Source organism: Dendropsophus ebraccatus, chromosome 11 (genome assembly GCF_027789765.1).
Source record: "Dendropsophus ebraccatus isolate aDenEbr1 chromosome 11, aDenEbr1.pat, whole genome shotgun sequence".
Lineage (NCBI taxonomy): Eukaryota > Metazoa > Chordata > Amphibia > Anura > Hylidae > Dendropsophus > Dendropsophus ebraccatus.
This window is the reverse complement of record NC_091464.1, coordinates 9,177,167-9,203,939: the sequence shown is the minus strand read 5'-3', so window position 1 is coordinate 9,203,939 and position 26,773 is coordinate 9,177,167. Positions and strand designations below refer to the sequence as shown.

At 45.3% G+C, this 26,773-nt stretch overlaps 1 protein-coding gene across 4 annotated transcripts in view; it reads right to left on the bottom strand.

The window, feature by feature from the left end:
* The window catches only part of PLXNA2 (plexin A2), a 279,919-nt gene that overhangs the window by 119,235 nt on the left and 133,911 nt on the right, over positions 1-26,773 (bottom strand). For all 4 annotated transcript variants that reach the window (XM_069945090.1, XM_069945091.1, XM_069945092.1 and 1 more), the window contains one exon: positions 18,176-18,310. In XM_069945090.1, coding sequence (XP_069801191.1) covers positions 18,176-18,310 — 135 coding nt within the window. The remainder of the gene's footprint in view (positions 1-18,175; positions 18,311-26,773) is intronic.

Genomic DNA, 26,773 nt, shown 5'->3' with positions numbered 1-26,773 from the left:
GCTCATTGCTTCTAATGGGGTCACAGAGGGGAGGGGATATTATCTCACTGGTCGCCCCCAATGTGTAGAGCCGGGCCGGTGCATGGCAGAAGAATAGTGTTGAGCGAGGAAACTGGGCGGCTTTTCATAAAAAGGACTGCACCACCAGGATCCTCGCACCAATCTGCAATTTACCTAATAGATTCGCTTTAAGGGAACAAACACACACGGCATATACGCTGCGTATTTACTGCTGCGATACGCAGCAAATACACCGCAGATACGCAGCAGATTAGATCTAAATAACTGAACACAGCATCAAATCTGCACCATCAAATCTGCTGCGTATCTGCTGCGTATACGCTGTGTGTGTTTGTACCCTAAAATATATTGCAACTAGCAAAAAAGGAAGACATTGGGGAGTTCCAGGTACTACCAAAAAAGATCTGTCCTACACGTTTGTAGAAAGAGAAGTGATCTGATAGGTGGCTGTTCTGATGTTCTCCCAGCCCCCCTGCTGCCCATCAGATCACTGATCCGCTGTGTATATATATATATATATATATATATATATATATATTAGATTGGTTATTATGCAGCGTCCCTGTGATTACTTTTGGAGTCACACATACAGCAGAATAGACACCAGTGAACGTTTTCCAAACCAAATAATTGTCCTGGCATACATACACATGAGCGGAGATCTGAAGAAACATTCTGGAAGCCATAAAAACTTTTCTGGGAGCGTTGAGTGGTTCGCGGTGCAGCGCAGCATATTCCTCATTGATAACTATAGAGCGGGCGCGCTGTCTGAATACACAGGGCCCAGGATTTGCATAGCACCTGAGTGTCATACACATAATACTCCCCTAGTCGTACCCTGTGAGTTCCATTTGTCCTTGCACATTTACCTATCAGTGTTTGAACAGGATAAGGTGCTTCTCTGCAGCTCGGTGTCCCGCAGAGACAATAAATATGTATAAGCGGATGATAGGCCTCGGAGCTTCCTCGGGTATTGATAGCTCATTTCTATGGAGCAGCTGTGCACTCACAAAGCAAAGTGCTCCAGCTGTTTGAGGTAAGAGGCTTGGATGTTCCTGCGCTTGGCAGTGGAGGCTGCTGATAAATATTCAGGAGGGAAGAGCGGGGGGCGGCTGCCTGTTTTGACATTTGACTTGTCACTTTTTCTAAAGGATGCCAGCTCTGAATGTGAGAAAGGGCTAAACAGGCACAAAACCCTTCTGCCGAAACCACACCTCGTGTTTAAGAGGGAATCGGGAGGTGGGAGACCCAAAGAGCTGCCAGATGAGGTATGAGAGCTGGCACGGGGGGTGAGAGCTGAAGCGGGGGGTGGGGGACGCACCAGGGACGTACTGGAGGGACAAGGAGACCATTTTCTGGTGACTACTAGTGCAAAAAAGTGCGACGGATGTCAATATCCAATGGAAATGGTATCTGAGTTGCTGGATATGTCTGGTCACTGCCAGGTGCTCCATCCATGCCAAGTGACAGATGTGCATCCCATCAATGGAGGACCACACCAGGCCACAGATCATAGCAGAGACCGATCGCTTGTTAGGCCCACACAATTGTCCATAGACCAATCATTAAAGGGAACCTGTCACCCCCGAACCCATCGGACCCCCCCTTAATACTTACCCCCTCCTCCCGGCCCTACTCCCTCCAGCTGGTCCTGCCGCAGAGAAATTGCCACCCACCCGTCTGTATGCCCAATATGAAAATCAAAAGAGAGGAGTCCGATGTCCATAGGAAATCACTGGAGCAGGAGGGGGTAAGCATCGACAAGGGCTCTATCGGGGGGTTGGGTGGGTCCCTCCAGGGTGTGGGGGGGACAGGCTCACTTTAATAATAAGTCACTCATATTAAGAAATCACAGAAAGCAAATAATGAAAACTGTTACAAAAACCAGGAACCTAGAACATGAGGTCCTCTGCAACTAGAACATGATGTCCTCTGCAACTAGAACATGATGTCCTCTGCACCTAGAACATGATGTCCTCTGCACCTAGAACATGATGTCCTCTGCTTCCTAGAACATGAGGTCCTCTGCGCCTAGAACATGATGTCCTCTGCAACTAGAACATGATGTCCTCTGCAACTAGAACATGATGTCCTCTGCAACTAGAACATGATGTCCTCTGCTCCTAGAACATGAGGTCCTCTGCAACTAGAACATGAGGTCCTCTGCAACTAGAACATGAGGTCCTCTGCAACTAGAACATGAGGTCCTCTGCACCTAGAACATGATGTCCTCTGCACCTAGAACATGATGTCCTCTGCACCTAGAACATGATGTCCTCTGCACCTAGAACATGATGTCCTCTGCACCTAGAACATGATGTCCTCTGCACCTAGAACATGATGTCCTCTGCAACTAGAACATGATGTCCTCTGCAACTAGAACATGAGGTCCTCTGCAACTAGAACATGATGTCCTCTGCAACTAGAACATGATGCCCTCTGCAACTAGAACATGATGCCCTCTGCAACTAGAACATGATGTCCTCTGCAACTAGAACATGATGTCCTCTGCAACTAGAACATGATGTCCTCTGCAACTAGAACATGATGTCCTCTGCAACTAGAACATGATGTCCTCTGCAACTAGAACATGATGCCCTCTGCAACTAGAACATGAGGTCCTCTGCAACTAGAACATGATTTCCTCTGCACCCTAGAACATGAGGTCCTCTGCTCCTAGAACATGAGGTCCTCTGCTCCTCCTAGAACATGATGTCCTCTGCTCCTAGAACATGATGTCCTCTGCACCTAGAACATGATGTCCTCTGCAACTAGAACATGATGTCCTCTGCAACTAGAACATGATGTCCTCTGCTCCTAGAACATGAGGTCCTCTGCAACTAGAACATGAGGTCCTCAGCTCCTAGAACATTATATCCTCTGCACCTAGAACATTATATCCTCTGCACCTAGAACATTATATCATCTGCACCTAGAACATGAGGTCCTCTGCCCAAAGCAAGGCGGCACTTTCCATTGCCAGGAAGGAAATAACAGAGGGCCGACACCACCACCAGCCAACACAGCTCTATGAATGATCCATGAAAAAGCCTACCATTCATATACAAAGGTACATAGGTAATAGGGTTGGAAAAAACCCTTATCAGGTAGATGTCCATTGCTCCACACCAGGAGGAAAAACTTAAAGGGGTACTCCGGTGAAAACTGTTTCCATTCAGATCAACTGGTGTCAAAAAGTTATAGAGCAGGAGAGTTTTCCTATAGAGATTTGCTGCTGCTCTGTACAGTTCCTGTAGGAGCAGAGAGCACTGTGTCACACTGGAGAGAATACACCACTTCCTGCAGGACATACAGCAGCTGGTAAGTACTGGAACACTGGAGATTTTTTAAATAGAAGAAAATTACAAATGTATACATCTTTCTGAAACCAGCTGATTTGAAGAAGAAGAAAAAATAAAGAATTTCGCCGGAATACCCCTTTAAGGCTGAGAAGTTGGATTTATGTTACACGTCTTCATTGGTAACTATTTTCCTAGTCCGCTCGTGTTTCCCAATCTGGCACATTTTTTAAGAAAGGAAGTGTCAGTCAGCAAAATGACTGGTTTTGCATTTTTCTGTGAATTCTTGGAGGAGATGAGGGGGAAATCAAACTTCAGTCCTAACAACGGGGAGCGGGAAACCACAATCTGCGAGGAGTGCGGAGTGTACTGAGCCGCCGCCACCGCTGAGCACTTTGATAAAGCTTCGTGGAGCCGCTTCCACCTACTGAAGTGCAGTATGGAGACTCCATGGAGACTGCCACTCCAAAGAAGAGACAGCAAATCCTGGCGGAGACAGATTGCTGAAAGGTGCAATCCTGCTCTGAACATCAACCCCAGGAATCATTCAATCTTGTAGCTCCCTCCCGTCTCTCATATTAACAGCTGTTTCCTCAGAAGCTCAATTATTGCTTAAAAGACGCCGCACTACAATTAAAAAATGGATGATAAGAAGGCGGCGTGCGTATTATGTATGTAAATACTACCACGGCCACAAGGTGCATCCAACAGGGGCTATACATATACCGGCAACATCATCATTCCAGGGATAAAGGGCACAATGCATCTACTCGTAGTACCAGGAGGGAAGGGAGGGGGGCGCTACAGAGACCGCGCTGGGCACAACTCTAACTCTAAGGGCTAGCCTTTCATCTTCTCCTATGGGAAAGAAGTGCATCTCCCTCTCAGGGCTGAGGATCTATGAAGGGGACAAGGCACCACCTGTCAGTGACATCTGCTTGTTTATGGACTTGGAGACATATTATGGAGATGGATTCATCTGTCAGTGACAAAGAATGAAAAAAGATGGTGAATTCTCATCCCAAAAACTTTACCAATCTGCAAATTCAGTAAAAAAAAAAAATCTGCAGACACTGAGCTGCAGTGTAGCATGTTAGTGTATAGAGCAGATATATAGCAGGTTAGTAGCTGGGGGTTAGCTGAGCTGCAGTGTAGCATGTTAGTGTATGAAGTAGATGTATAGAAGGTTAGTAGCTGGGGGTTAGCTGAGCTGCAGTGTAGCATGTTAGTGTATAGAGCAGATATATAGCAGGTTAGTAGCTGGGGGTTAGCTGAGCTGCAGTGTAGCATGTTAGTGTATAGAGCAGATATATAGCAGGTTAGTAGCTGGGGGTTAGCTGAGCTGCAGTGTAGCATGTTAGTATATGGAGCAGATATATAGCAGGTTAGTAGCTGGGGGTTAGCTGAGCTGCAGTGTAGCATGTTAGTGTATGAAGTAGATGTATAGAAGGTTAGTAGCTGGGGGTTAGCTGAGCTGCAGTGTAGCATGTTAGTGTATAGAGCAGATATATAGCAGGTTAGTAGCTGGGGGTTAGCTGAGCTGCAGTGTAGCATGTTAGTGTATGAAGTAGATGTATAGAAGGTTAGTAGCTGGGGGTTAGCTGAGCTGCAGTGTAGCATGTTAGTGTATAGAGCAGATATATAGCAGGTTAGTAGCTGGGGGTTAGCGGAGCTGCAGTGTAGCATGTTAGTGTATAGAGCAGATATATAGCAGGTTAGTAGCTGGGGGTTAGCTGAGCTGCAGTGTAGCATGTTAGTGTATAGAGCAGATATATAGCAGGTTAGTAGCTGGGGGTTAGCGGAGCTGCAGTGTAGCATGTTAGTGTATAGAGCAGATATATAGCAGGTTAGTAGCTGGGGGTTAGCTGAGCTGCAGTGTAGCATGTTAGTGTATAGAGCAGATATATAGCAGGTTAGTTGCTGGGGGTTAGCTGAGCTGCAGTGTAGCATGTTAGTGTATAGAGCAGATATATAGCAGGTTAGTTGCTGGGGGTTAGCTGAGCTGCAGTGTAGCATGTTAGTGTATAGAGCAGATATATAGCAGGTTAGTTGCTGGGGGTTAGCTGAGCTGCAGTGTAGCATGTTAGTGTATAGAGCAGATATATAGCAGGTTAGTTGCTGGGGGTTAGCTGAGCTGCAGTGTAGCATGTTAGTGTATAGAGCAGATATATAGCAGGTTAGTTGCTGGGGGTTAGCTGAGCTACCGTGTAGCATGTTAGTGTATGGAGCAGATATATAGCAAGTTAGTTGCTGGGGATTAGAGGAATGTATGACACAGTGCTCTCTGCTGCCACCTCTGTCCAGAGCAGCAGCAAATCCCCACAGAAAACCTCATCTGCTCTGGACAGTTCCTGACATGGACAGAGGTGGCAGCAGAGAGCACTGTGTCAGACTGGAGGGAACACACCACTTCCTGCAGGACCTACAGCAGATAATAAGTACTGGAAGACTGGAGATTTTTAAATAGAAATAAATTACAAATCTATAGAACTTTTTGAAACCAGCTGATATGAAAGAAAAAGAATTAGCTGGAGTACCCCTTTAAATTACACTGAAAGCATAAATAGCCCATGCATAGCGTCTCCTTGATCTATCATGAGAATATAGTAATACAATTCTATTCTTTAAAATGGCAATTTTTTTTACGTCAAGGCATCTCCTCCTCCTTCCTACGGATGTGAGATGGTGTGTCGCACCTCCGGCCATAAGATATTGTGATTAAAGTTCTCTCTGGCAATGTCAAGGCCTGTCACCTCCGTCTTCATAGTTATTCTGAACTCGCTTCCCTGAACTGAATCTAGAATTTGGCATCTCCAGGCAGGTGACCCCTGAGGTCCGCCAGCTCTTAGCAGCGAGACTCCAATTTCCAGCCATCCACTATAACCGGACCTCTCTGTGCGGCTGGTAATGAACACGGGCCGATCAATTCATTCCGCATGAATAGTGAGGTTGGATGTGATCCTTAATGAATCAATAAAGTCGCCGAAAATGATTATGGCAGCTGTAAGGACGAACGGATGTGTTATAAAAAGCTGGAAGAAAGAGATGGTTGTGATGGGGGGAGGAAGCGGGCGTGGGGTGGGCACAGCACATTATATCACACCTCTTACACATGTGGTCATTTCACATGTCCTGGATTTAAAGGGGTACTCCATCATGAGGAAACAATACAGCGCTGCAATTATATAAAAAATAATTAAAGTCCGGCAATTTTTTTTTATTAAAGTATTGTATTGCCCCCAAAAGTTATACAAATCCCCCAATATACACTTATTGCAGGAAATGCTTATAAAGTGCTTTTTCCCTGCACTTACTACTGCATTACATGGTGATGTCACTTCCTGGATAACATGTTGATGTCACTTCCTAGATAACATGGTGATGTCACTTCCTGGATAACATGGCGATGTCACTTCCTGGATAACATGGCGATGTCACTTCCCGGATAACATGGTGATGTCACTTCCTGGATTACATGGTGATGTCACTTCCTGGATTACATGGTGATGTCACTTCCTGGATTACATGGTGATGTCACTTCCTGGATTACATGGTGATGTCACTTCCTGGTTACATGGTGATGTCACTTCCTGGATAACATGGTGATGTCACTTCCTGGATAACATGTTGATGTCATTTCCTAGATAACATGGTGATGTCACTTCCTGGATAACATGGTGATGTCACTTCCTGGATAACATGGTGATGTCGCTTCCTGGATAACATGGTGATGTCATGACCTGACTCCCAGTGCTGTGATGGCTGTGGCTGCTGGAGAGGATGATGGCAGGGGGATGCTCAGTGTCCCTCCAGTGCCCTGTGTCCCTCAGTGTCCCCCCATGCCATCATCCTCTCCAGCAGCCACAGCCCGCACAGCTTCCCATAAGTGTATATTGGTGATCTGTATAACATTTAGGGGGCAATATAATACTTTTATTAAAAAGCAGTGAGACGAAGGGGCAGAGCATGTGCTGCTACCAATGTCTGTCCCTTCATTCTGGTGAGGGGGTCTCAGCACCCGCACCCCACCTATATAAACCTCTGATAGGTCACTATTAGAGATGAGCGAACCTGGAGCATGCTCGAGTCCACCTGAACCCGAACTTTCGGCATGTGATTAGCGGTGGCTGCTGAAGTTGGATAAAGCCCTAAGGCTATGTAGAAAACATGGATATAGTCATTGGCTGTATCCATGTTTTTCAGACAACCTTAGGGCCCTATTCCACCGGACGATTATCGTTCAAATTATCGTTAAATCGTTCGAATCTAAATGATAATCGTTCGGTTGAAATGCAGTTAACGATTAACGACCGAACGAGAAATCGTTGATCGCTTTTTTAAACCTGGACCTATTTTTATCGTTGCTCGTTCGCAAAACGTTCGCAAATCGTTCGCATTGAATAAGACGTCGTTCGGTTGCTCGCAGTAGATACAAACGCAAAAGCGAAGAAAAAACTATCGCAAATAGGATCATAAGGAACGATTATCGTTCCATGGAAATGAGTGAACGTTTTCAGGTCTTTCGCAATAGCGGTCGTTTGAGATCATTAATCGTTAACGATTATGCGAACGATAATCGTCCGGTGGAAAAGGGCCCTTAGAGCTTTATCCAAGTTTAGCAGCCCTCGCTAATCAAATGCCGATCATTCGGGTTCGGATGGACTCGAACCCGAAACCCGGTTCTCTCATCTCTAGTCACTATGACACGTCAGACGTTTGGTAAAATAATAGGTACCCTTTAAGGGGTTATCCAGGTTCTAAATCTGATTCCTCTTGGGATAGGCCATAAATATTAGATTGAGGGTCTGACACCCCTGGTAACCAGCTTTGTGAGGGGCCGCCACCTCTGGCTGAGCCCTGCAGCCTTCACATGCTTCTCATAGTGGCGGTAATAGTCAGACCCCCTCTAAGCTAATATTGATGGACGGTGCTGAGGATAGGCCATTAATTTTAAGAGCCCAGCTAACCCCTTAAAGTGACGGCCGAGTGCAGCGCTCCCCATCCATCAGTGGAAACATAGTCCGCCATCTGGCAGGATGACAGCTCCAGCCCTTTTATTGAACACTCTATATTGCATTGTACAGTATAGAATTTGTAGATCGTTACATGGTCACAAATGTTTACTATTATTGATATTTATTGGGGAAGATGACTATAATATCTCTCTCTTCTATAGACTCCTGATGCTTAAAGTGTAACTGTCACCGCTGCAGAAATCAATAGTACAAGCGATTACAGTGATCCCTCCAGTTACACCATCAACTGGTTCCAGGACGCCCATTGTGTGTATGACATATTGTATTGTGTATAACACATTGTATTGTGTGTATGACACATTGTATTGTATCTACGACACATTGTATTGTGTGTATGACATATTGTATTGTGTGTATGACACATTGTATTGTGTGTATGACACATTGTATTGTGTGTATGACACATTGTATTGTGTGTATGACATATTGTATTGTGTGTATGACACATTGTATTGTGTGTATGACACATTGTATTGTGTATATGACACATTGTATCCTGAGAGCTCGACTCATAATTGGTTCTGAAGCCGCCAAATCCTTGTCCATAATAGGTTATAGGTTACAGAAATATAATGCAGCCATTCCCCGAGCTGCGGGTGTGGAAAGCCTGGTGCACTGCATGGTAAATCTGCTCTCAGATGACAATGGTCCAGGAAAGGCCCCCGTATGTAAGACCGCTCAGTGCTGGTCTGGGGGCTTTATGATGCCACTTTTAGTAGGTGTATATAGTGTATAGCAGCCAGCACAGGGGCACGTCTACATCCACACTGCTGGTGTCACCTGCCACTGTACTTCTGCATGTGTTGTCTATACACTGGTTTCACTGTATTCCTGTCTGTTATCTGTATTACTGTTATCTATATACTGGTGTCACCCGTCACAGTACTCTTATCTGTGTTATCTATATACTGGTATAACCTGTCACTGTATTCCTGTCTGTGTTATCTATATACTGGTGTCATCTGTCACTGTACTCCTGTCTGTTATCTATATACTGGTGTCACCTGTCACAGTACTCTTGTCTGTGTTATCTATATACTGGTGTCAACTGTCACTGTCCTCCCGTCTGTGTTATCTATATACTGGTGTAACATGTAACTGTACTCCTGTCTGTGTTATCTATATACTGTTGTCATCTGTCATTGTACTCCTGTCTGTGTTATCTATATACTGGTGTCATCTGTCACTGTACTCCTGTCTGTTATCTATATACTGGTGTCACCTGTCACAGTACTCTTGTCTGTGTTATCTATATACTGGTGTCAACTGTCACTGTCCTCCCGTCTGTGTTATCTATATACTGGTGTAACATGTAACTGTACTCCTGTCTGTGTTATCTATATACTGTTGTCATCTGTCATTGTACTCCTGTCTGTGTTATCTATATACTGGTGTCACCTGTCACTGTACTTTTGTTTGTGTTATCTATATACTGGTGTCACAAGTCACTGTATTCCTGTCTGTGATGATAAGGAGGGCACTACTGAGAAATGATCTGTACAGAACATAAATTGTCAGCTTTAGGCCTAGTAGCCAAAATAAGGACTATAAGATTTTAAAATAATTATATAGATAAAATGGAAAGTAAAAAAAAAAAAAAAAAAAAAGATTTAAACATGTCGTGTTATCTTCTGACACATTTCCTTCCTTACAGCACCCCCAGCCGCCCCTGCAGTGCTTTGTTATACTCAGCAGGATTGTGACCCCTCAGGGGTGGGTTACGCTATTGTTTTATATCTATTTATTGCAGAATTTTGGGCCTATAAAGAAAAAAGCAAGAGAGCCAACAATTCCCTTTAATGATCGGCACAGGGATAACTGATGGCATCCTTTCCTCAGCTCCTCGTCATCCGTCCCTCCTCCGAGTCCTCCCAGCTACATCCACAAGACACAAGAGAACAGGCAGTATACGGATGCAAGACAGCTCTCATTCTTGGCCTGTAGTAATACAGCGAGGCGGCCCACCCTATCCCTTTTTCCATTTCACCCTTGGCTGGATCATTTTCTGCCTCTATTCCCTTTGCTAATTCAAACTAATTAAAGTATAAAATAGAATAATTTGTGCGTCTGGGTGAGTCTGCGGCATCCACCCTGAGTTATGTCTCTGTGTTAGCGCTCGGTGTGAGGAGCAATCCCCTCTGTGATCAGCTCACTAAGCGTGGAACTCATTTACTAGAGTGTTGCCGCATCGAAAAAGACCCTGAAATAATGAAGAGGCGAGAGGAGGAGGAGGAAAAAGGAAAGAAAAGACGAATACCAGGCGTTTCTGCTCGGATTTCAAATTTCACACTTCACCACTTCCAAAAATGGCCATCGTGAAATTTTTCATTTTTCTTTTCTTGTAATTATCCGGCGTTGGTTAAATGGGTTTTATTCTCCTCCTTTACAGAAATGCAAAAAGCAAAACTAAAGAACAGAATAATAAGTAAAAAAAGGTGGTGGGGGTGTGGGGGGGGGGCATCTGTGGCTATATATACGCATGTATACACTGGGCAGCTCTCCAGAAACCACAAGGGCATGGGATATCTCAGCAGAAACCACAGCTCCTGTCCTGGCCGAGGATCACGTTTCCTGCTCACACACCAGAAGCCATTTATTCCAATGAGGTTTACAAAGTCAGGAGGCAAATCCTGGCCATGGGCCCCGCTGGTTAGACAAGAGCTGGTAATCATTTGTGTGAGGTCTCAAGCTATACAGCTGTGCTCTAGAGTTTACATACCCCGGCAGAAGTTTTGCTTTCTTGTCCTTTTTTTTCCAGAGGATATGAATGATAACACAAAAACGGTTTTCCCCACTCATGGTTAGTGGTCGGGTAAAGCCCCTTATTGTCAAACTTCTACGTTTTCTCTTTATAAATCATAATGTTAACCAAAAACATCTAAATGACCCTGGATGAGGCTCTTTATTTTCACAGGTGGTAAAGCTGCCGCTTCTTCTTGGCAAAAAAAAAAACAGTTCCTGCATGAAGTGTGCGCTTGAGATTTCCCCAGAGTGGCTCAATGATATTGAGGTCAGGAGACTGAGATGGCCACTCCAGAACCTTCACTTTGTTCTGATATCCAAGGAATTGATAATGCCGGTCAGAAGTGTTCAAACTGTAAGTAACAAATAGAAAACGTGGGGCTTGGTACAAACCAACCACAGTCAGGTAGACTGCCAGGAAAATTGTTCAAGATGCTAAACCCCCTCCCCCCCACAAATACCATCAGTTTAAAAATAGAAAGCAAAAATTCTGCCGGGTATGTAAACTTTTCAGCACAAGTGTATTATGGGATTTATAAGGGCAAACAAACATTCTCAAGTTTTTATTATGAGAATTTTTATCCCATAAATATAAAGTTCTATATCGAATACCAATCGGTGATTTATTACCTGAAAGCATTAGCTATAGTTCTCATGTGTCAAACTTCGAGACCGTCACGCTGTGATGATATACTAATGTACACTAATTCATTCTGCCGCAGATCCGTTTTCCACCCAAAGAATTGAATTCTGCTAGAGGAAACCTATAGAAATCAGTGGGGGCTTAAATTCTGCTCGATTTTCCCTCAAATTCTGCCAGAGCTGAATAGGCGAGGAATTTCAAGCAGAAAACTTTCCTCTTCAATTCCTCAGTGTGGTTACCATACTATCAGGATAAGACAAGGCTATGGTTACCATACTATCAGGAGAAGACCAGGCTATGGTTACCATACTATCAGGATAAGACCAGGCTATGGTTACCATACTATCAGGAGAAGACCAGGCTATGGTTACCATACTATCAGGAGAAGACCAGGCTATGGTTACCATACTATCAGGAGAAGACCAGGCTATGGTTACCATACTATCAGGATAAGACCAGGCTATGGTTACCATACTATAAGGATAAGACCAGGCTATGGTTACCATACTATAAGGAGAAGGCCATGCTATGGTTACCATACTATCAGGAGAAGACCAGGCTATGGTTACCATACTATGAGGAGAAGACCAGGCTATGGTTACCATACTATCAGGAGAAGGCCAGGCTATGGTTACCATACTATAAGGAGAAGACCAGGCTATGGTTATTATACTATAAGGAGAAGGCCAGGCTATGGTTACCATACTATCAGGATAAGACCAGGCTATGGTTACAATAATATCAGGAGAAGGCCAGGCTATGGTTACCATACTATCAGGAGAAGACCAGGCTATGGTTATTATACTATCAGGAGAAGAACAGGCTATGGTTATTATACTATCAGGAGAAGACCAGGCTATGGTTACCATACTATAAGGAGAAGACCAGGTTATGGTTACCATACTATGAGGAGAAGACCAGGCTATGGTTACCATACTATCAGGAGAAGACCAGGCTATGGTTATTATACTATTAGGAGAAGACCAGGCTATGGTTACCATACTATAAGGAGAAGACCAGGCTATGGTTACCATACTATCAGGAGAAGACCAGGCTATGGTTACCATACTATCAGGAGAAGACCAGGCTATGGTTACCATACTATCAGGAGAAGACCAGGTTATGGTTACCATACTATGAGGAGAAGACCAGGCTATGGTTACCATACTATCAGGAGAAGACCAGGCTATGGTTACCATACTATCAGGAGAAGACCAGGCTATGGTTACCATACTATCAGGAGAAGACCAGGCTATGGTTATTATACTATCAGGAGAAGAACAGGCTATGGTTATTATACTATCAGGAGAAGACCAGGCTATGGTTACCATACTATAAGGAGAAGACCAGGTTATGGTTACCATACTATGAGGAGAAGACCAGGCTATGGTTACCATACTATCAGGAGAAGACCAGGCTATGGTTATTATACTATCAGGAGAAGACCAGGCTATGGTTACCATACTATAAGGAGAAGACCAGGCTATGGTTACCATACTATCAGGAGAAGAGCAGGCTATGGTTACCATACTATCAGGAGAAGACCAGGCTATGGTTACCATACTATCAGGAGAAGACCAGGCTATGGTTACCATACTATCAGGAGAAGACCAGGCTATGGTTATTATACTATCAGGAGAAGACCAGGCTATGGTTACCATACTATAAGGAGAAGACCAGGCTATGGTTACCATACTATCAGGAGAAGACCAGGCTATGGTTACCATACTATCAGGAGAAGACCAGGCTATGGTTATTATACTATCAGGAGAAGACCAGGCTATGGTTATTATACTATCAGGAGAAGACCAGGCTATGGTTACCATACTATCAGGAGAAGACCAGGTTATGGTTACCATACTATGAGGAGAAGACCAGGCTATGGTTACCATACTATCAGGAGAAGACCAGGCTATGGTTACCATACTATCAGGAGAAGACCAGGCTATGGTTACCATACTATCAGGAGAAGACCAGGCTATGGTTACCATACTATCAGGAGAAGACCAGGCTATGGTTATTATACTATCAGGAGAAGACCAGGCTATGGTTACCATACTATAAGGAGAAGACCAGGCTGTGGTTTTAATACTATAAGGAGAAAGCCAGGCTATGGTTACCATACTATCAGGAGAAGACCAGGCTGTGGTTACCATACTATCATTGTACAAGTTTGATGGGGTGTTTTTTAAACTCTTAATAATTTGGTTAGTTCAGTGTGGCGTCTATACTGTAGGTGAAGACGGGGCCCAGGTGGGATAATTACACTGACTGTAGAAGAAAGCCATTGACCTAATTAAGTGGCTGTCAGATAAAGAGCAGCGCCCATTAACAGAGTGGTCGGCAATTAGGCAGAAGGTTCCTTTTTGGGTTGGTGGACGGGGGGGGGGAACAATTAGTGGTGATTAAGAATTGTGCTGGTGGGTTCTAGTAGCCGGGCTAATTACCTCCACCACTAGCACAGACCCCCGGATTGTTACACGTCTCATTCAGAGCAAACGCCAGATCTGGGAAGCTGATCTTATTTAAGGACACAGTAGGACATAATGAAACGGGAAGGTGGGTTCTTGTTATTTAGCATCGCATAGGGATCATAAATGTTTAGTTCATGACATGACTACTATACTGGGTAATAAAAAGTCTTTGTATATAATGGTCCCTTCTATTCTCATAGTGCAGGTGCAGGAAAAGAGAAGGAAAAGCTGCCACCATTACACACAATCTCATTTGTTCCCGATAGAAACAAAGCCACAAGCTTGCACTATGGCAAATGATTCAGCCAAGGCTCGGCACTCAGCCTGTGCTTCTATACAGATTAGTCTCCAGGTCAGAGGAACTATAAGCGTCCACCATTACGGTCTATACAAGTGACAAAAGCATCAAAGCAAACCAATACGTCCATGTTTAAAAGATAGGAAACCTTCATCAGTATACAGTGTATCTAGTGGTCTATACGGAACCGTACATGAAGTTTCATGTATGACCGAGAGAAGGAGCAGCGAGGATCAGAAGCAAAGCTACGTTTTCTTGAGACAGATTGAATCCCTGGAGGCTGATGGGGTTCAGATACAGGGGGGGGGGGGGGGGGGGGGCAGAGGTAGTATTTGTACCCAGGCCCTGGTGTCTATGGGGGCCCAAAGCCTCAACAGCCAAATGGCTAGTAGGGGTCCCTGTCATACATTTTTGCATTGGGGCCTATGACATTCACTCAGGTGGAAGTTTTCTTTTATCTTTCAACTGGTGTCAGAAAGTTATATAGATTCAAAATTTACTTCTATTAAAAATCACAAGTCATCCAGTACTTATCAGCTGCTGTGTGTCCGACAGGAAGTGGTGTATTCTTTTTAGTCTGACACAATGCTCTCTGCTGCCACCTCTGTCCATGTCAGGAACTGTCGAGAGCAGTAAGAAATCCCCTTAAAAAAACCTCTCCTGCTCTGGACAGTTCCTGACATGGACAGAGGGGGCAGCAGGGAGCACTGTGTCAGACTGGAAAGAATACACCACTTCCTGCAGGACATACATCAGCTGATAAGTACTGGAAGACTGGATAATTTTAAGTAGAAGTAATTTACAAATCTGTATAACTTTCTAAGACCAGTTGACTTGAGAACAATTTACAGGGTTTTTTTTGCCAGAGTTCCCCTTTAATACAAACAAATAATTTCTACAAACACAATAAAGGCATCATTATTAGAGATGAGCGAACCTGGAGCATACTGGAGTCCATCCGAACCCGATCGTTCGGCATTAGATTAGCGGGGGCTGCTGAAGTTGGATAAAGCTCTAAGGTTGTCTGGAAAACATGGATACAGCCAATGACAATATCCATGTTTTCCACATAGCCTTAGGGTACTAGTACACCAAGCAATTTTCCGACGACTAACAATTAACGATAAACGATCTTAAACGACCGCTAAGGCAAACAACCCGAAATCGTTCGTCCAAGTACAAGAAACCATGATCGTTATTTATGATCGTTCTTGCGGTCGTTTTGACGTCGCTATTGCGTACGTTTCAGCTGTGAATTCTTATTCCACCGAACAATATGCGAACGATGAGCGAACGATAAGCGAACAATCAAACGATAAAAATAGGTCCGGATTCTATTAAACGATCAACGATTTCTCGTTGGTCGTTTAATCGTTGCCTGCTATTACACATATGATTATCATTCAAATCCAAACGATTTAACGATTTTTCAAACGATAATCGCTCCGTGTAATACCACCCTTAGGGCTTTATCCAAGTTCAGCAGCCACCGCTAATCAAATGCCGAAAGTTCGGGTTCGGATGGACTCCAGCATGCTCCAGGTTCGCTCATCTCTAGTCATTATGTTATCCCAATGGTTTGTAATATCGGAGTGGGGATTTCTGACAGATGGTCCTGTCTCGTGTGTTGGGTTGTATGTGTGGCAGGTAGTAGTAGCACTCTGGTGTAACCTCTCCATCATCTGACCTTCTGTAATGGCTCCCTGTGGACGGCGGCAGGTTCCTTCCCAAGTGGCCGCTTAGCTGCACTGGTCTTTCACTATCCGGCTGCCAGCAGACTAAATCGCTTCCCTAAATTTGCATGAAATCTGAATTCTACAAGGCTGCCATCCAAACAGAACAAACCCGGGCCGCTCTAATCTTTACATGGAGAAGTCAATTTGCAAGAGAAAAATGTGCATTAATGCCTCCCGCAGCGAGCAGAAGAAAGGATTAAACATCTCTCACTTTAATTCCGAATTATCATAAACCCGACACAAACAATTACGAGGTGTGGAGAAAAGGCTTCCGTCTCTCGGATATGAGGTGGCTCAAGCCGACACCTTGGAAAATGCGATTTGGACAAATTACGCCGACCTACATCTATTCATTCTTCTATCCCCTTCTCGGCTGAACATCAGGAGATTCTGTTACTAGAATCCTTCTGGTTGGAGAATACAGATAGAAGCCTGTAGCAATATCGATGAGTCTCGGCATAATTATACGGCGTTCTACCACTTTACTGAATGACAGAGGACGGGTAACGTCAGGTGCGGCAGTAACACTCAGGATAACAATGTACAGGAACCATCAGGATGTGCTGCAGGAAGTCTGGAACACATCACAATGAGGAACCTGTTCCTTCAGCTGCACCGACTAAACATTTCTGGTATCCACCAGGTCACTGATTGCCAGATACATTTATGACATTCTGCATTTACTGGAAAAGCTTGACTCTACTTAAAGGGAATCTGTCACTAGGTTTATGCAGCATAAACTGGTGACAGAAATGCTGAACAGATCAGTGTATTACATCATTCTGTTCCGCCGTTCTCCTAGTATGCAGGAGAATAGGATCTGTGCCACACCCCCTCCCCCCGGCTGCTGATTGACAGTTAACTGCATATACACAGCATGGATAGATAATGCCTGATGCTCGGCTGACTGTATCTTTTGGACGTGCTTCAAAACTTATCAATACCCGCCACACATTTTCCTATGTAAACAAGGGATATGCGGCCAATGTAAAAGGCAAGCTGACAGTGCGGGTATCCATATATTCATGTTGACAGTTTCTAGATTACAAGCAGTGTATACTTACCTAGTGCGCTGCTGTGCAATCCGGCATCATCTTCTCCAGCTCTCCTGTCCTCCGGTCGCTGCTGTACCTTCAGGCTGCTGCCTCCTCCAGAATAATCGATAGGTGGGTGGCCTGAAAATACCGGACGGGAGAGCCAGACAGCAGGATGCAGGATGACAAGAAGCGCTGATGGTAAGTATGCACTGCTGTGTGATCTGAAAACTGACAGCACGAATATACTGTATATATATTTGACTGTAGGTTTTCATGCCTGCACAAACTATTCAAGGATCATTCTTGAAGCCTGGCTGCTCGATTTGTTGTGCCACATAAAGGTACTGTAAATGAGGGCAGATCTTGCTGATTGGCGCTTGTTTGCGTCGTTGCAGGGGCCCCGTGTCAGACCATGTAAAAGGACGCTTAACCTGGCCATTAACATTACACTATGGAGTTGTATAGGATTAGAAAAACATGGCTGCTTTCATCTATCACAGTAACACATCCGCCAGAGCCAGACAAAAACCATGGACAAGTGTGATACTGCTTGTGGCAGATAGCAGCCAGATTTATAAAAAAAAAAAAAAAAAAAAACAACGATAACACCAAACTGGCACATCAAGGACATAGTTGCAAAAATCTTCCATGGTAAAAAAACAACCAAAAAAACAACAACTACCATTTGTCTAAAAAACGTTCTTGGCCGACATCGGTCACGACCAAACAAGTACAAATAGTTAAAAAGAACAGGTGCTGGGAGCTCCAAAACTGTTCAAATGTTTGCGTTGCTGTACTGACACGGCCGCGCTGATGGTGTACAGCGGACATGTGAATGCCGCCTTACTAATCATGACAAATCATCCATTCAGGCGGATCAGTTTCTTACCTGTCTTTCTGACATGACGTAAAGGTATTTGCTGTCTGTGGAGAATGCCATGTCCCTAAGGATTGGACTTCCATCTCTCATCGCATGGACCACTTCATACTGGATGCCGCCGTATGGGGGACCATCTGCCCGAATCTGGGAAAAAACACAACAGGGTGCACATTAATAGAGAGAACGGTTTTTTTAAATATATATTGTAATTTCTGATTTTTACTGGTCACTAACTTATAGTTATATAAAAATGACACAATTCCATGTAGACAATGTATTATATTCATGAAAACATTGGTTATGACACTAGAGCCTGACCCGACGTATTCCTCATGAAACCTGAGACATCTTCATACATTAGGGGGCATTCACACGTTCTGTGATTACAGTCCGTATATATAGATGTGCTACAGACTGAATTCACCGACCTCTCGGCATCACCTATCATCATGATGCCGGGAGCTCCGAATCAGATTAAACCTCCGCAGTACTGTACTGATACAGCCGCGCAGCCTGTTTTCATGCTTTGTAAATCTTTAGGCTACACTTACACGTGTCCCAGTGATGTACTTTACTGCATTTTTTTTTTTTTTTTTTTTTTTTTATAATGGAAGTCAATGGAAAAACAGATCCAAATGGATTGCACACACTGGCATCCATTTTGCAGCTTCCCCCCCCCCCCATAACACATACATTAACTGCATAAACTGCAAAAAAGCAGCGTGGACCGGACCCAGCCTTAGCTGTTTTTATGTTGTTTTCCGCACTGGCTGCATTGGAGAAATATAACTATTCAGTGCAAAAAAAAAACAAAAAAAAAAAAAAACCATCAGTATTTGTATGGCTGTCTGCAGTGTAGTGAGCAGAGTGGGTGCTGCCAGCCCGGGAGCAGAGTCAGTCAGCAGCTCCTCACCAATCACTGCTGGCCATCCTTCCAGAGAGATGGGGGGATGCTGACAGACGGGGCGCCTTCCTTCCACCACCATCTGCACATCTATCACACAGACTATGGGGGGAATTTATCAACATTTTTGACATTTTTGTGTGAAAAAGTCAGCAGTTTGCTCAAAATTTTGTGACGTTTTCTTTGTGGTCCATCTGCCACATGAGAAATGCTTGGTCAGCATCTACAGCTGCTCTTATAGGCAAGCTTCAATTAAACTTTGCTACTTTTTACATTTTGTGCACATATCGTCACGAGCTCTGAGTATGTGAAAGGTCTAAGTACGACTTGGATTTAGGCTGCGGATGAAAAAACATGCATTTGTGTGCCTCCGTTCTGATCCGTTTTTCCATTGACTTCCATTATAGAAAAAAAAAAAAAAGAAAGAAAAAAATCGGACCAAAATATCTTTTTTTAGCATACACAAAACATGGTAAAAAAAACAGGCATTTTGATCCTTTTTTTTATAGTTCTAGTCAATGGTAAAATGGATCAAAACTTATGCACACAGGTACATCCCTTTTTTCATCAGTTTTTTTTTTGTTTCTTTGCTTTTTTTGCATAAAACAGATAAAAAAAAAATTTTGCAAAAACGCAGAGTGAACCTGGCCTCACACAAATTCATCACCCTGGGTCTGACTTTTTGTACATTAGGCCGGGTTTACACTGAGTTTTTGTAGTCCAAAACATGGTCAAACACGTATTTCTGCACGCTAAAAAAAGAAGAAACAATTACATCCACAAATGCATAAAACGTATACGTTATATGGACTACAAAAATGCAGCGTGAAGCCGGTCTCATGTGCACAGTACACAACAACCTACACAGTCCACTACAGATACAACCAATGCTACATATTCCCCTGTGAATACACTACATATGTACACTGTCCTCTGTACCCGGCCGGGTGGGACGTGTCTAGGATACGCTGCTGTCCTGGGAGGGATATTTAGTGCTGCACATTACAGGGGTGGGGAGAGGAGATGTCAGCTTCCATTGTGTTATCCGCTCACATGACCGCAGCCTCCCAGCTATGTCTTTCCCCTACATGAATTTCCTATTACGCTGCTCACCATCCAGTGACCTTGATACAGTCATTTCTATCACATGAGGGTGATGTTTGTGTATGTTATTCCTTTCGTGTGTCTTATGTATCATACCATATGTTCGGCACTAGGAGGATGAGATTTAGTCGGCAATATGAAGGCTGTGGTTAGGGCAGAAGCTATGGAGGGGGAGGGGAGGCAGATTGCAGGCTGCCTGCTGCTGCACGTGGCGGGATTTGCATTTTTGAATAGCCATTTCATAGTGACACGGTATCATACTGGGAGACATGGGGAGTCAGAGGACCCGGCTGGCATGTGTCTACAAACAGATTAGGGCAACCGACCGAACCAAAGGCTCAGAGTAGCCCAGCGGATACGGATACTGTCACATGCTGGCCAAGAAAGCCAAGGGCCAGGAAAGCCGGGGGACAGGAAAGCCGGGGGACAGGAAAGCCGGGGGACAGGAAAGCCGGGGGACAGGAAAGCCGGGGGACATGAAAGCCGGGGGCCAAGAAAGCCGGGGGCCAAGAAAGCCCGGGGCCAAGAAAGCCCGGGACCAAGAAAGCCAGGGGCCAAGAAAGCCGGGGGCCAAGAAAGCCGGGGGCCAGGAAATCCAGGGGCCAAGAAAGCTGGGGGCCAGGAAAGCCGGGGGCCAAGAAAGCCGGGGGCCAGGAAAGCCGGGGGCCAGGAAAGCCGGGGGCCAGGAAAGCCAGGCTGCTGTGACCCTGCGAGATGTGGCCCCAATCAGAGCCAGAAAACAGCAAGGCCTCAAGTGCAGACAGGGTTAATATAGGCAGAATGCAGGATAAAAGCCTCTATGTAATGAGAGCGGCTTCCACTACATAAGCAGCCAGTCCAAGCATTAAATGTGCCGACATGTCACGAATCCAGTCAGGATGCAGCAGCTTACAGCAAACACGAATCCGTCCTCCTATAGAGCAATGGAAGCGCCATGATATGTATGCCTCATCCTTACGCCTAAATATTTATGGAAATTTTATCACTTTTTGTTTGTTTGGTCCTAAAAATACATAATCTGCAATCACTGGAGACCAAGACATGGATTTAAAGGGGCACTCCGGCAAAAAGAAGGTTTTATAGATTAGTAATTTACGCCTATTTTAAAAAAAGTGTTCCGGTACATATAAGCTGCTGTATGTCCTGCAGGAAGCGGTGTATTCTTTTTAGTCTGACACAGTGTTCTCTGCTGCCACCTCTGTCCATGTCAGGAACTGTCCAGAGCAGCAGCAAGTCCCCATAGAAATCATCTCCTGATTTTTAAATAGTTGATGAAACCAGTTTATTTGTACACCTTTAAATGTCAGATTTGATTTGAATTAGATGGAAACATTTCTACACCAAAGTCGCTGGGATTATAGTCCTGGCTGCTCGATGTAATGCTGGCCGTGGCCGGACACATTGGTTTAATGTCAGACGAACATACAGAACACTCTCTGTGTATGGGGCCTCCCAATAGCAGAGAAGGGGAGCTGGATTTGGAGATTCCCAATCCTGTTTGTTCTCAGAGAAGATATTCTACTACCAAAGGTGTCTAGCGGAGGAGTACTCTCCTCTCCCCATTTGGGAACATACATATTCAGCAAGTGTATGAAAGAAGTGGACAGCTATCTGTATGCCCAGCTTAAAAAGTCATGGCATGTCCAGAGTCCGGCCTGTCCAGAGTCCGGCAGGTCCAGAGGGCGGCCTGTCCAGTGTCCGGCCTGTGCAGAGTCCGGCAGGTCCAGAGCGCGGCCTGTCCAGAGTCCGGCCTGTGCAGAGTCCGGCAGGCCCAGAGCCCGGCAGGCCCAGAGCCCGGCAGGCCCAGAGTCCGGCCTGTCCAGAGTCCGGCCTGTCCAGAGCCCGGCAGGCCCAGAGCCCGGCCTGTCCAGAGTCCGGCCGGCCCAGAGTCCGGCCTGTCCAGAGTCCGGCCGGCCCAGAGTCCGGCCTGTCCAGAGTCCGGCCGTCCCAGAGTCCGGCATGTAAAGCAAACTAACCTACCAGCATCCAGTAGCGTGTAGTTCAGTGAATTTATCCATCAAGCAAAATACATGAGAGCCTGTTAGGCTTGACAAAGACCCTGCTGGGTCGAAACGTTGCTTGATGAATAAAATCCACTGAACTTAATATGACTTATAATAATATAAAATTACTTTGCATTACATGTGCTTTGGCCTCTGACTGCGGTTGGAGACTCTCTGGTCATGCATCTATTGCCTGTACAGCTTATCGGATTTTCATACCTGGTGCTGTTGGACCCCTGTTGTATCTCATCAGACATGTCAAAACTTATTGATCACATTGGGTCTCACTGCTGTGATCAGGAGATGCAGCTGGGGAGAGTGTGGCTGCCGTGTGATCCACTGCCCAGCCTTATTATAGTCTATGAGGTCGGAGTGGTCAGAGAGTGGATGGCGCTGCTGACGCTCTCTCTTCCTGTCTATATCAGCAGACCTGCTGCGATCAATAACCTTTGACATGCTCATCCAATCAGTGGCTGCGATCCCCCCTCAGCTGCTGACTGGCTGAGCTGCAATATTGAAGACATATAGAAGACTGCTCCGCTAAGTATACTTTTCTGCTCCTTCCCCATGTAGTTTAAAGTGTACCCGTCACGATCTGATCTTTTAGATCAGCAGAGATCCTATGCTAATCGGGAAGGTTGTGACTATAGTCTACTGTAATAGAGACAACGATCAGCCAATGACAATGATCAGCCGATCATTGGTTTAGGTGTGGTCTCCCCGCTCCCGGTCTTCTCTCCTGTGCTCCGCAGCTTCCTGGGCCCGGCGGCTGCAGCGTCAGACTGGGAGCGCGGAGAGGTAAGGGCTGCATGGACATCGCTAGCCGGCCTGTGTATTAGGACCCGAAGCTGGAAGCCAAAGGCAAACAACACAAGGCGAGGGAAATGCTCTTATTGTTGGGAATATGGCTTGCACGTACCACCAATGTCACTGTTACTTAACATGACCTTAAGTCATAGACACATACAAGTAAGTTCAGAGAAGTAATGTAGGGAAATCACAGAGATTTATTAATGAAGGCTTGTCAGAAGGAAAACTCTGTAATGAGCAAAAAAAGATGTCTTCTAAATTGCCCATTATATTCTAATAAAGCTGTTTCTGTTCTGTACGCCCAAAGAAAAATGGATTATGGATTTAATCTGGCTATGAGAAACAGTGGTGCATCCCGCAGAGAGAGAAGAGCCAAGGAGAGAGAAGAGCCAAGGAGAGAGAAGAGCCAAGGAGAACTTCACCATGGGTCCAATGCCGTTCCTTTCGACTCAAGGACCCAATGGTAGAATAACTTCTGTGCACCTTCTATAGGAAGCCTGAGCACATAGGAGATTTTCTATATTTATGGCTCTTGTTTTCACTGCACCCTGGCCTGGATTCTTTACGACTTTCCACCGAGGTTTTACACGGTGCAGAATGAAGCCGATTAAACTCTGCCCTCCGCCGGAGAAATGCCCATTATCTCTGCTAATAATAATAACCGTTACAATAAGTGGGTAGTAATCATTTCCCGTTGCCTTCTGGCACCCGGCACACAGAGGGTCCTGAATACAGAACGAAAGAGGGAAAACGGCTGGAGAGATCGGCCAACACAGTGGGAACATTACTCTGTCATCAACAGAGAAAAAAGAAACGACGGACGATGCAGCCAAGAAGGAAGCGATAGAAGATCCTCACGTCTTATGTAATCCTCTGCTAAACGGGACGGCCGCACGTGACGACGACTCTCAGCAAATTGGATAATTCAATGTTCTAACCCAAAAAACAAACACTCTGAAAACCTCTTAAAAAAAAAGAACCCCGTCAGAACGCCAAGGTCATCAACACAAGGTCAACGTCAGCCAACAACTGGCTCATCCCTGTTCAAAGACGAGAGTCGCAGCCCGCGAGTCTGATTCTTACACATAAAAGCTGTGCAGAATTTGTCAGAAGGACGCCGCAGTCGCTCCACCTCGGTCGGGGTCCCGTCTTCAAAGGACAGCAATGACTTTCACAGTCTGGGCGTCTTTCTTACTTTCGCTCCCCCCCCCACCCATCCAGCCGTGTCCCCGCGTCGTTAGGGCAGCTGTTTAATAAAGCTGTTGCCATGGCGACTGCCTCTGAAGCCCATCCACTAAAAGACCTGATGTTAATTTAATGAACCCTTCAGCTGCCAGACACCGCTAAAGTCTTCTGTCCGAATGAGGAGCAGCGACCATGTACCAGCCAGCCTCACCAATAAGCCATTTAACTCTTTCACTGACGGTTTCTAAATTTATTTTTTTTTATGTTAACATCACGAGCAAATGCAGCTGCAAAGGAAATGATGTGACCGCTCAGAGTTCCTCATAAAAGCATCATTGCCTTTCTCTTATCGATTACACATAAAATGCCATAAGCCGAGCGCCGTTTGGCATTTAAAGTATGCGCTGAGATCGTGAACCCGTTAATGCCCTGTCAATATTCCTCCATTTTCTCTATGCATTATTTAATTTCCTCGAAATTTTCATCTTGAATACAATGCAATGCCATGCATCATAAAAGCGTCACGTTCACTCACCGCCAGGAAGATTAGGAAAGTGCTGGCGGACATGATGGAGAAGGGGACGATGGCCGCCGATGAGCCGGACCTACAGGAGCTTTCTGTGAGGACTCCTCAAGCTGGGATGGATAAGCTCTCTCAGGAACATGGACTAGACTAGACAAGATCATGGACTAGACAAGATCATGGACTTATTTTAGGGCCCTATTATACAGAGTGATAATCTGCTGAATCGGCCTGATTTGGCCGATTATCGCTCCGTGTAATAGAGACAATGATCAGCCGATGACAACGATCACTAGCTGATCGTTTCTTTAGGTAAGGACCTAAATTCATCGGTCGCAGACGATTGAACAAACGGTTAATAAATACGTTACCTATCCACATTGCCAGTCTTCACCTGCACGCGGTCTCGGTTGGTGACTGGCTGAGGCTCTGAAGCTGTGGGACCAGGACGCATGCAGGAGAAGACCGGGAGCATGGACAGGTAATGTATTAACTATTTGGGCAAGGCTTGCACGGACGTTGCTAACAATGTCCATGCAGCCCTTGCTAAACGATTATTGGGCCGTGTAATAGGCCCAGTAAATGATGCAATACTGATCAGGCGTTCATCGGCCCATGTAATAGTACCCTCACTCTAAATTGCTGTCCGGTTTTGGACTAGGCATGAGTGTAATTTCAAACAGGAACAGGGCACCGAGTCACTAGGGCGGTCCCTGGCCCTTCTTCTCATACACAACTAGAAAAGGATCTGTCAATCAGGACTAGGGGGGGGGGGGGGGGGCTGCCCTGATGACTTGGAGCCCAGTTGTTTGACAAAGGAACAATAATGTATCGGGCAGCATGAAACTAGTCACTGATTCTTTGCTTACCCAATTCATGTTGTGTACAGTGTAGCAGAGTATGGTCCTAGATTGGGCTCCTAAACAGAGCACGCCTTGGGAGGGTAGTGACGGACGAAGAGAAGGATGTGAGAAGACTGGGCCAAATGCCGTGCCACCAGGAAATATCACTGTGTGTGACTCCGAGCACCAGGACAACCCACCACCACTCAGGAACATCCTGTTCGAGATGGTACCCTGTTTCTCCATAAATAAGCCCTACCCCGAAAACAAGACCTAGTTAGACCTATGCCAAAAAATAGGCTCCAGTAAAAGGTTATACCATGTGACATCACAGAGATGGAGAACGGGCATACCATAGCTGCCAACTATTCTGTATGTTATACCATGTGACGTCACAGAGATGGAGAACGGGCATACCGTAGCTGCCAACCATCCTGGATGTTATACCATGTGACGTCACAGACATGGAGAACCAGCATACTGTAGCTGCCACCTATCCTGTATGTTATACCATGTGACGTCACAGAGATGGAGAACGGGCATACCGTAGCAGCCACCTATCCTGTATGTTATACCATGTGACGTCACAGACATGGAGAATGGGCTTACTGTAGCAGCCAACTATCCTGTATGTTATACCATGTGACGTCACAGAGATGGAGAATGGGCATACCGTAGCAGCCAACTATTCTGTATGTTATACCATGTGACGTCACAGAGATGGAGAACAGGCATACCGTAGCAGCCAACTATCCTGTATGTTATACCATGTGACGTCACAGACATGGAGAATGGGCTTACTGTAGCAGCCAACTATCCTGTATGTTATACCATGTGACGTCACAGAGATGGAGAATGGGCATACCGTAGCAGCCAACTATTCTGTATGTTATACCATGTGACGTCACAGAGATGGAGAACAGGCATACCGTAGCAGCCAACTATCCTGTATGTTATACCATGTGACGTCACAGAGATGGAGAACAGGCATACCGTAGCAGCCAACTATCCTGTATGTTATACCATGTGACGTCACAGAGATGGAGAACAGGCATACCGTAGCTGCCACCTATCCTGTATGTTATACCATGTGATGTCACAGAGATGGAGAACGGGCATACCGTAGCTGCCACCTATCCTGTATGTTATACCATGTGACGTCACAGAGATGGAGAACAGGCATACCGTAGCTGCCAACTATCCTGTATGTTATATCATGTGACCTCACAGAGATGG